The sequence below is a fragment of the Rhincodon typus genome, chromosome 1 (assembly GCF_021869965.1).
Source record: "Rhincodon typus isolate 14 chromosome 1, sRhiTyp1.1, whole genome shotgun sequence".
Classification (NCBI taxonomy): domain Eukaryota; kingdom Metazoa; phylum Chordata; class Chondrichthyes; order Orectolobiformes; family Rhincodontidae; genus Rhincodon; species Rhincodon typus.
The window spans coordinates 73,332,139-73,344,522 of record NC_063332.1 but is presented as its reverse complement, the minus strand read 5'-3'; the positions used below and the strand labels follow the sequence as shown (position 1 = coordinate 73,344,522).

Genomic DNA, 12,384 nt, shown 5'->3' with positions numbered 1-12,384 from the left:
GTGGGTCTGCTCTCCAAAACAGTCCAAACGGTCTGTTGTGCCCTGAATTGACACATTAATTGTGCTTGTTTGCTGCCCACTGCTGACCTACTGTTCCCTCTCCTCACCACCCCTTATCCATTTCCGGGGGCACAGAAGCCTATTACCTGAAAATAGGTTGGAAGCCAGCAGATCAGAAAGCTAGCTAACAGCATTAAATTGATGAATCACCCACCTCTAATTCCATCTTGGGAAAGGGGTGAAATTTCATCACTCTTTATCCGTGCTCCATCCTTTGTGTTCATGTGTTTAATTACAAGACCGTGTAAGTTATTCTAGTTGCCATCAACAAAATTCAAGTGATAACGTGAGCTTTCAAAAATCAGATTAATTTGCTTTAGATGGCAAAAGTCAAACTAAATGAGGCAGAACACTTTCTGAGTGCCTCTTCAACAGCTGTTAGTTACTTAAATATTTAAATATCCTAACTGGCAAAAACTGGGCAGAAACTTCAACCCCAGGTCCTTGAGGGAGAAAAATACTTTGCAGATCTAAATCGCTGACTTCTTTTCTAAATCTCCGTTACTTCTTAGTTATTAAGAGCCTTGATAAGCTGTGTAGATAAATGTTGCAGGCAATTTCCCAACAATTATTTTACATACATCACAGAAAACCGTAGGGGTGTAATTGTCACAGACGGATAGGTAAGAAATGAGCTTTGTGTTGACAGTTTCCCATACGGTAAGCTCTTAATCTGAACAGAAGCCGTGCTATTACTCACTAGGATCCAACAGTGAAAAGGAAGACCGATATCTGAACCATTCTCCCTCACACAACAGATGAATTCTGAGCAATGTTGTATGCCAGTCTGACTCAATATATGGTCCAAAATTGGGGGGTGGGTGGAAACATTCAAGACATTCAAGAATAAAGGAAGAGAGAAACATAATATTTCACAAATATAAACCTGAAAGTTTCCCAATGGGTTTTTAAATTTATTTGTGGATTGTGGGCATCATTGGCTGGCCAGCATTTATTGCACGTCCCTAGTTGCCCTTGAAGAGACTTTGTCACAATTGGCATAATTATTCTTGATAACATAGCTTGCTAGGCTAATTTCTACAATTTAGTAAATTACCTTCTAAAAACATTCCTCATATCCTTAAAAAGAATGCATCCACATTAAGTCAACTGTCTGTAGCATTACTTATAAAGCTTACAGTTCCAAATGATAATTAAAGTCTTAGTTAAGAAATTTGTTTCACATTTAACATTACCTATATTTGTCTCATTTCAACAATGCCTGTTTTTTATCTTTTAAAAAATTGTTTTTAATTATACTACAGCCAGGAACGTTCTCACTTACCTTTCGTGAGTGAACTTCTTTGATGTATAATGGAAGGAGGAACTCGGATTTGCCTTCCAGCCGTACCCCTTTATTTGTGATTTTCAGGTTACCCATTCCATCCTGCAATCAGTTAAATAACACATTTAATCAAAATTTGAAGGATGAAATAGAATTATCTTTTCATGCCACAACATCAATCAAGAGAATGGTTCATAGGCAGCCCTTGATGAAAAGCTACAATATGCTGTTCTGTTGCTCGATGTGACTAAGTAACCCATAAATGTAACTTGACAGCATAGGTTGTGACCATTAGTGACATGTTGTTACTACATAGTCTAGTCGGTTAAAACATTTTCTGTCGGTTACACGAGATCGGTAGCTGTAAGCCACTGTATTGCCAGGAATTACATTATGTCCTGCTTGTTAAGTGAACAGTCAATTTAAAGCTAAAGGATTAGGACAGTAATGCACAACAACTGCTTTCCTTGCAATAACAAACCTTTGAGGCAATTTAAGAAAGTAGCAGCTTTTATATTAAGCCCTTCAAAATGTTTTTGCACTGACTATAACTGAATACATTTCTGTCACTACCTTTGATGTAAACAATATTACTGCACTTCTCACTCCTTTTTTCTCCCAAGCTCAAATGACAGCAGCATGTGCTGCATTCTCTAACACAGTGTAGAGCTGGAGGAACACAGCAGGTCAAGCAGCATCAGAGGAATAGGAAAGTCGACATTTTGGGTCAGGGCGCAACACCATGTGTTGCATTAATGAGTTCTCGACTAGAAATGAAATTCCCAGGTATCCAATCTAGTTTAATTCAGAAAAATGCAAAACTATGGCCCAGCTGAACCATTTTTCAAATGCTCAAACATGCAATGTGATTAGGTAAATGTTATCAAAAGAAATAAAGCCTTGCAAACTAAATGAGGCCCTGCAGCACGCATACAAGCATTGTCATGGTGGTGCATTGGCAATGTTACTGGACTCGTACCCAGAACACTGGGCTAATGCTCTGAGGACATGAATTCAAATTCCATTTTAGCAGATGGTGAAATTTGAATCCAAACAAAAAAAACAAAAAAAAATCTGGAATTAAAAGCGGCACTAATGGTGATTATATAACCATTGTTGCAAAAACCCATTTGGCTCACTAATGTCCTTCAGGGAAGGAAGTCTACCATCCTTTAGCCTACATGTGACTCCAGACCCACAACAATGTGGTTGATTATTAATAGGCAATAAATGCCGTCCTAGTATATGACACCCACATCCCATGATTTTTTTTTAAAGAAAACTAAGTAAGGCAAATATGGACAAATCTGATCATATCTATATTTACAAGAGTATACTGTTAAGAGCAAAGAAAGTGCCATTATTCACTATTTTCTTGCACATATCCCTTCTCTTGAAGGGGAGTCTTTCAAGAGATTAATTACAGCATCATAAGTTATGCTGCTGTTATTTTGCCACCAAATTGTAACTGTTCCATTTGTCTCTAATTTCATTTGACACCGTATTGTTCCACTGGTACATTTACTTGCTGAGCGCAGAGATAATGGCTTTAATGATGTAACTTTGAATTTCATGTTTTGCTCTACATTTACCTTAATTTGATCCGACTGTTCATGATCATTTTAGCAATTATGTTGATCATCAGACAGAGAAAGGAAGTGGGGTAGCGTTGTCAGTAAAGGAGGCAAATTCATGCAATTGTGAGAAGGATATTGGCTTTACATATCATGATGGAGAATCTGTATGAGTGGAGATATGAAACAGAAGGACAAGAAACATTGTTAGAGGATGTAAAAAGAGCCCCAGCCAGTGAGGAATGTAAGGGAAGATATTGAAGAAGAAATCAAGGATGCATGCAATAAGACAACAACTATAAACATGGGTGACTTTAATTAATATATAGATTAGACAAATCAAACTAGCAATGGTGACTCAGAGATAGTAGGAACTGTCGATGCTGGAGAATCTGAGATAACAAGGTGTAGAGCTGGATGAACACAGCAGGCCAAGCAACATCAGAGGAGCAGGAAAGCTGACGTTTCGGGTCTGGACCCTTCTTCAAAAAATCAGTTCTGAGGAAGGGTCGCTGGACCTGAAATGTTAACTCTGTTTTTTCCTTCACAGATGCTGCCAGACCCACTGAGCTTTTCCAGCAACTTTGTTTTCTAGATTTGGTACTGTGTAATGAGAAAGGATTAATTAACAATCTTGTTGTGTGAAGTCCTTTGTGGAAGAGCGGCAATAATATGATAGAATTTATAATTAAGATGGAGAGTAACGTAGTAGAATCTGAAAGTAGGATCCTGAATCTAAATAAAGGGAACTATGGGGTTATGAGGCATGAATTGACAAGGATGGATTGGGGAACCTTACTAAAGAGGTTGGTAGTGGATAGGCAATGGCTCATATTTAAAGAATGCACGCATGGATTTGTCACAGTCTGGTGGAAAAAACTAAAACAGGAAATATGGGTCAACCATGGCTGACAAAAGAAATTATGATTAATATTAGATCCAAAGAGAAGTCATATAAAATTACCAGAATAAGCAGTGAGTCTGAGAATTGGGAACATTTTAGAATTCAGTGAATGAGGAGAAAAAGTTTGATCAAGAGGGATAAAATAGAGTAAGAGAATAAAATTACAGGGAACGTAAAAACCGACCATAAAAGCTTACTATAAGTATGTGAAGAGAGAAAAATAAAGTCAAGTCAAATGTAGGTCCTATACAGACAGAAGCCTTGGATAATTATAGCTCTAGCTATTCACGATATATTTAAATGACCTGAATGAGGGAATCAAATGCAACAATTTCAAGATTGCTGATGACAGAAAATTGGGCAGGTTTGTGGGTTGTGAGGAGGATGTAAAGGGGTTCAAGATAACTTCGACATGTTGAATGATTGAACAAATACATGATAGATGCAGTACAATATGGCTAACTGTGAAGTAATACACTTCGGTGTGAAAAACAGAAAGGAAGACTATTATTTCAACAGTGATATATTAGGAAGTGTGGATGTATAAAGGAATCTGGATATCGTTGTAAGTAGAAAGGCAAGTACAGTGAGCAATTAGGAAAGAAAATGGTACATTGGCCTTCATTGCAGAAAGGTTTGAGTTCAGAAGTAGAGATGTCTTATTGCAGTTATACAGGGCCTCGGTGAGATTACACCTGCAGTATTGTATGCAGCTTTGGTCTCCTTATCTCAGAAAATATATACTTGCCATAGAGACAGTGTAGTAAAGGTTCACTAGCCGATACCAGGGATGGCAATGTGAGGAGAAATTAGTTTGAATGGGCTTGTATTCACCACAGTTTAGAAGATTGCGGCGTAATCTGATTAAAAGGTACAAAATTCTAATAGGGCTGGACAGACTAGATGCAGGGACTGAGTAATTTTGTGTTGTATCATTCCCAGTTCCTGGGAAGTTTAAGGTCAGAAGAGATCTAAAATACCTCTTCTTCAAGCTCAATTTGAAGCTGGAATTTGTTGAATGCATTAACCTTCCTATTTTCCTCTCTCTTTCTCTGGGCACCATTTCCATCTATTCTTCTCACCCTTCCCCCCATTCCCCCCTCCAAATCGACCATCATCCTACCCCTGTCATCAGTATAAACATCAGCATTTCTCAGCTGCTTTCAGTTCTGAAGAAGAACTCAAAACATTAACTCTGTTTTTTTCCACAGATGCTTCCAGACCTGTTGAGTATCTCCAGCAATTTCTGTTGTTATTTGTTTCAGACCTCCTGTATCTGTAGTCCCTTGTTTTATTATATCTCTGGAAAGATGCCAAGTACATATACCACAGCAATGGAGAGAGGGAATGTAGCCTACGTGGAGGTGACTTTTCGCAAATGTAGGTCATCCTCACTTAAAGTTGTGTTTCTCTTTCTGAAAATTGTGATTTAAGTGAAATGACTTTAACTGAATCAGGGGGTCCTATAGGATTCAATGTTAAAGCCAGAGTTAGGTTTCTTCAGACATGTTTTTGCCCAGAAAAAGCCATACACAATCTTCAATACTGTATCTTGTATGTGCAGGACTGCATTCCTTGCTGAAATAACTTGGAAAATAAACTGCATAATTAAATATCTAAGAAATACAATACAGTATATCCCTTCTACAATATTTTTATGCAAGTATTTTCCAGTTTGTTCAGACTCCTTGAGTTGTAATAGTTGGTTGATGCACAAAGCTGTTGACCAACCTCTGTCACAGGATGGATTACTTCAGTGTGAACTCTATCAAAGAGAGCAGCCTAACTTTAAAACAGAGAGTCGCATGAGGAAGAGGGAGTGGTGAGGATGTGGGCAAGGCTAAGACAAGGGTGGAGGGAGGCATGGAGGGAAGCAAGGCCAGGATTTAGAAAGCAAAGTCATGCCCAAAAGGAAATGCCAGCAAAACTTGAAAATGACGCACGCTGGTCCGACTTGCCTTATATAACTCAGAAAAGTACTCCACTATGAGCAATATGTCCATTTCCAAGTATTACTTTTTTTTTACAGGTTCTTCCCTCTGGGTGAGGGAGGCAACACTGGGATGTAAGGCTGAGGGATGAAGGCATTGCTGGAAGGCAAGGCTGGTGGGCAAGGTAATAATATTTACAAGAAATAGTAATGCAATTTTGAAGGGACTGGCCTTAAAAATAAAACAAAGATGAAATATGGAGGAAGGTGTGATGGTCTATCTATTTGGCTCTTCCAACAGAAGATTGTTACAAATGCTTTGGCCTTGACTTTTGCACTGTTCTGTTGGTCTCCCTCCATCATTGAGGGTGGGGATATTTATGGAGCCCCCTTCTCCAGTGAGTTATTTAGCTGTGCGCCACATTCACATCTGGATGTGTCATAACTGCAGAGCTTAGATCTGGTGTGTTGTTTATGAAATTACTTAGACCTACGTAGCACTTGCTGCTTAAGCTGTTTAACATGCAGGTAGTCTCATCTTTAGATATGCCTGGAGCTGTTTCTGGCAGGCTTTCCTATAGTCTTCCTTGAATCTTTCTTAGCTTATTTGACTGGAAATAACCTTCAATCATTCACAGCTTGATTTCACATTTAAAATGGCAGCATCATTAAAGTTACATTTGATTGCTTGTTGCCTCAAACTCATGCAATATTGGTCATTTGTTTTATTTGCTTCTTGTTTACATTGTCAGAAGTTGATTGTTTAATTCATTGTATATTTCTTGAGTATGAAATGGGTTGTTTATGCATTTTTGCTGAGATTATCATCATTTTGATCACGTGTTTAAAAAGTTAATTATTCAACTCCACGGCGCAAAGCAAGGCCATTTTTGTGCTTATTGCCATCTTAACTGCAAAACCAGATGAGGGAAGAAACCGTGAAAAAAAGTAACACTGGGAAGTGAACATACTGGGGATATTGGAGTTCCACTCAGTTATATAAGATGATTTGGACCAGTTTCCATCATGTCCATGTTTTACTGGTATTTCCTTCAGCGTGGTAGTTTGGGTATGTGATCATCATGAGTATGATTGTCCACCTAGGAAATTCCATATCATGGCTTGTGTGTCTGATTAGTCTGATCCTAGAATTGCATCTCCAAACTGGTTTAGATAATGCAATAGTCATCAGCAATTCAGTTATTGTGCTTATTAAGGACCTGATACTATTCTTTTCCAAAAGAAACTTCCCTGTAATGATCCTTTTTTTTTGATTCAGTGCTAATTTCGGTGAGATTGAAGTATTGGTGTACTTAGTGTAAGAATTCCTGTTATTAATTATGAGCTGAAGAGTCTCATTGTGTGCATCTCACAGTCCATCTCCAATTTAAAATGTTATCTGCAGGAAGTGGACAAATATACCTCAATAAAAACCAAAAGAACTGCGGATGCTGCAAATCAGGAACAAAAACAAAGTTGCTAGAAAAGCTCAGCTGCAGGTTCCTCAGGTTCTGAGGAAGGGTCACCGGACCCGAAACATTAACTCTGTTTTCTCCTCCACAGATGCTGCCAGACCTGCTGAGGTTTTTCAGCAACTTTGTTTTTGTTCCAAATATACCTCAATGTTTCATTTCTGAAAGCAATGTTATTTATTTCTCACCATTTCACTGCCATTTTCAAGTTCTTGTGGGACACAAAACAATAATGATTCAGCTACACTAGGACGTAAAACACACAGATTCTTCATTAATCTCTTCTCCTGCTGGACAGACCCTTCAAAGTTTTAATAGCTGAAGTTGTAAAGCACTTGATGGAGTTGGGAATCCAGGAATCAGGACTCACCCACCATTTTTTACAGGGTTCCCATGTCAACCAGACTTGCTACAATTCCAGGCATTCATCTTAATCAGGTCATTAAGATGGAGTGTATAACTAAGTCCCCAATCATCCCTTTGAAACTCATGAGTCACAGTTTGCTAACTTGAAAATGCCCTTTTTAAAAATTCATTCATGGGATGAGGTCATTGCTGGCTAGGCCAGCATTTATTGCCCAACCCTGATGGCCCAGAGGGCAATTGCTGTGGGTCTGGAGTCACATGTAGGCCAGACGAGGTAAGGATGGCAGTTTCCCTCCCTAAAGGACATTAGTGAACCAAATGGGTTTTACTGACAATCAGCAATGGATTCATGATCATCATTAGACTTTTAATTCCAGATATTTATTGAATTCAACTTCCACCATCTGGGTCTCTGGATTAACACTCTAATGATTATACCACCAGGCCATTGCCTCCCTTTGTTATTTTTGTTACTATTCTTTGCGTCTTGTCCATGCTAATACCTGTAAGCCTTCTGTATCCTTAAATCTGTAAGCCCTCATCTTACGTGGTAACCTTATGCCTGGCATCTTATCAATTCCTTTTTGAAATCCAGGTATACTAAATCCACTGGTTTCTCTTTGTTCCTCAGAAGATATTATCCTCAGTTAATTTGTACTTAGATCTACACCGGACTGCTCTTAATACATTGACGTCTGATTTTTGATTTGATTTGATTTGATTTGATTTATTATTGTCACATGTACCTAAGCACAGTGAAAAGTTTTGTTTTGCGTGCAGTACAGGCAGATCATAACACACAAGGACACATAGGTTATAGGCAGATTGAACAGAGCTAGGAATACGAAGTTACGGCTGCAAAGGTGTACAAAAAGCAAGAGGTGGAGTTCTAGAGATGCTGGAGAATCTGATATAACAAGGTGTAGAGCTGGATGAATACAGCAGGCCAAGCAGCATCAGAGGAGCAGGAAAGCTGTAGAGCTGGATGAACACAGCAGCCCCATTTCTGAAGAAGGGTCTAGACCCAAAACGTCAGCACAAACAGCATTGTTACTGAATTCAAATTCTTCACCAGAGTGATGTACAAGAAAGGAAAATGCATTAAAGTGGATTTGCAGAGGGGTTCTCCTGCTTTTTGCCATAATAATATCTTTCAATCTCTGTCAAGAACCTGGGTAGAAAACAAATATTCATTACATTCCAGGAACAGACCTTGGCAGTAAATAACAAATTGAGAACAATTCCTGTGAAATGAAGCTCACTGGCTTAAGATGTAGCGACACAAATATTGCCTCTCTGCAGTTAGCTCTGTATTCACTAGGGGATGGGGGTGGTGTTTGGTGGAAAAAGCTTCTGTGACTCCTGGGCACGCTGCGCTATTATAGCTTGTTATAGCCTCATTCTCTGCTTGGCTACCATGTGCATATATCTCCCACCACAAGTGATCTGTAGGATTGTTGAATTCATATTTACAGGTTGTGTAGACAGAGGTAAGTTCATCTAAAATAAACTGTGCTTTGGGGGATGTTTGTCTCCAAAAATATTTTAGTGTTTAAAATATTTACTTGGAAATTATTGCTTGTTTTCCCAGAACCTTGTAGTCACTTTAAAACCAGCCTTCACAGTGTTACAAATTAAAATCACTGCAGAAGTATGTGGAAAGAATAATTTTCAACTACAAAATAACAATTTAGTCTCTATCAGCACCTTATTTCAACCCATCAGTCTACAAATTATTTCCTTTCCAATATTGCTCATTAGGTTGAGTAGAAAATGTAATAAGAATGCAGACCATTTGGATTTACAAATTTGGAAGCCATTGGTGCTGATGTTTTAAAGTATGGATCTTTTTTTTTATTTCAAATGAAGCAAGACGTAACATATTAGGAAGTTAACATAGTCTTAAATAAATACAAGAAAGTTTGGCCATATAACCTATGATCACCAAGACCCAAAGTTCTAGATTTCTCATTCACCTCAATTGAAGTGTTGGAATTTTTGATCTACTAAAAAAAATCTGCGCCAAAAGGCTTATGAAGAATTTAGTATCTCAGTAATTCTCGATATATAGAATCTTGAAAATAGCCTTGAATAACAGAAAACATTTTGATTTTCCATATCTACTTAATCAGATACAATATTGTCATACTAATTCTATAAAATTTTAGAGTGAATTGGAACAACTCTCATAAATATTGTGCTTTAGTGAAGAGTGCAGGAGGGCATGCCAGGAGCAGCAATAGCAACCTACAAATGATGTGTCAACTGGGTGAAGCTACAACACAGGACTACTTGCATGCCAAATAGCATAAGGAACAGGCCAGAGGCAGTATTAAGCATTCCCAAAACCAACAGATCAGATTTAAGCTCTGCAGTCCTGTCACATCCAGTCATGAGAGGTGGTGGACATGTTTTAAACAATTGGTTGGAGGAGGAGGAGGCTCCACAGATAATCCTTTCCTCAATGATGGGGAGCTCAGCACATTGGTGTAAAAGGAAAAAGATAAAGTTGGAGAATTTGCAAGCATTTTCAGCCAGAAGTGCTGAACGAATGATCCATATTGACATTCTTCTGAGATATCCTGCATGAGAGATGATAATCTGCAAACAATTAGATTCACTCAATGTGATCTCAAGAAGTGGATGATAAAACCAATCTAACAATTGAGTGACTCCTGGGATTCCTGTAATTGCACACTTTATAGGATTGGCCTTATTAACAACCTTGTAAATAGGGTCCAAGAGTTTGGTGCACCTGGCAAGCTTGATGTTGAAATAGTGCATGTTAAAGGTGTAATGATTGTAACGAGGTCAGCCAACTGGACCTCATAGAATATGAGTTCCCTGATTGGGGGTGTTATCCTAGTCCAATCAGGGAGCCCTGGCTGACAGATATAAACAGGAGTATCCGCGAGCTGGCTCTGAGGGAGCTGGATCAATGACAAAGACTGTCCACGTGTAATTAAAGGATGACTTGGTGACAGAATACCAGCCTCTGTGGAGTTTTTCAAAAGGCATACTGCAGGATCATGGCTACCCTGATTAGCTCAATTCTCACTGTATATCACAGAAAATCCTGAATAGGCCTAAGTCCATTGCTTTTTGTCTGAAAAAGTAACCAATCTACCTCAGGTTGCCCTGGAAGGGTAAAGTACCCAAAATTTCGAAGCAACAGCAGAGGCTGTCTGTTTCATGCTGTCTCTATGACAGGGTAACATGACTAATATTCACCACTAATTGGATACTGCCATCAAGCCAAAAACATATACTACCTATTACACAAATGAGTAATGCATTATATGAATTTCAGTGTGATGCCAGGTATGTGGTCTGTATGTCCCCAAAACAAGTGGATTTTAACAAATAACATGTCCTTCCAGCTGTTTGCAACAAGCAGGATACTTTGTTCAACATTAGATGTAATTCTACAATTGAATAAAATCTGCCACATTATCCTAAGTACGCAAAGAATTACATTTGCAACTAGTTTAGGATTGCTAGTTGTCCTCACATTGTGAGTTGTGTCAAACATGTGTACTGAGACCAACATATATGAATACACAGGGCTCTGTTATTTGTAGACAGAAATAACATTAATGAAACAACACCAATTTCATGCAACAAAATAAGTGACAGCCATTCTCTGATTCACTTCTTGGATCGATGCCATGACCAATGTTAAACTGCCAGGTTTAAAATTTGAACAATGCTTGATAGTTAACGGTCAGTCATCACTAAGCTGGTGCATTTTTCATGGTAACATTTCTAACAATCAGAATCCAATTACCAATCAATAAAAATTAAATTTAATACAGTATAAATGTTATTTCCCCTAACTTTGATATTTTTTATAAATTGTCCTGATGAGTGCATGACAATAAAGCTTTGATAGAATGGGGCTTTTTTTTTCAGAATGTGGTTATGGTTGTTGCATGTTAATCATCTCAGCTGCAGGACATCACTGCAGAAATTCCTCAGGTAGTGTCCTAGGACCAATCATCTGCAGCTTCTTCTTTAATGACCTTCCCTCCGCCACATGGTCAGAGGTAAGAATGAATTATTTTCTGACAATTATACCACTCCTCAGATACAGAAGCAAATTCAGTAAGAGCTAGGCAGTACATTAGGCTTGGATATAAAACAAGTGATATGCAAAATACATAAATGCCAAGCAATGCCCATCTGCAATGAGAGAAGTTAAAGTTTTCCCTTTTGATGTTCAATGGCATTCCCATTGCTGAACTCTTCCCTTACCCACATCCTAGGGGTTGCCATTGACAAGAAATTGAACTGGTCTAACCATAAATATACTGCAGTTACGAAAGCAGGTCAGAGGCTGGGGGCTCTACAGCAACTCACTTATTTCTTGATTCATTAAAGCTAATCCATCAGCTACAAGGCACAAGTCAGGACAGTGATAGAATACTCCTTGCTGAGCTAGATGAGTGCAGCTGCAACAACACTGAAGAAACTTGACACCATCCAGGTCAAAGCTGCACATTTGATTGACACCACATCTAACACCTTCGACGTCACTCCCTGCACCGCTAATGCACAGTGGCAGCAATGGGTTACACTACATAACTCACCAAGCCTTGTCAAACAGCACCTTCCAAACCCATCCCCTAGAAAATCAATGAGAACAGATATATGAAAATTCCACCACCTGTACATTTCCCTCCAAGCCACATACCGTACTGAGTAAGGCCTATATCAGAGATAGCGGGAACTGCAGATGCTGGAGAATCTGAGATAACAAGGTGTAGAGCTGGATGAACACAGCAGGCCAAGCA

General features: G+C 38.7%; 1 protein-coding gene across 1 annotated transcript in view; it reads right to left on the bottom strand.

Moving 5' to 3' along the window:
• The window catches only part of LOC125484037 (zeta-sarcoglycan), a 905,082-nt gene that overhangs the window by 127,180 nt on the left and 765,518 nt on the right, over positions 1-12,384 (bottom strand). Inside the window, exon 3 of the mRNA XM_048601198.1 lies at positions 1,346-1,447. Coding sequence (XP_048457155.1) covers positions 1,346-1,447 — 102 coding nt within the window. The remainder of the gene's footprint in view (positions 1-1,345; positions 1,448-12,384) is intronic.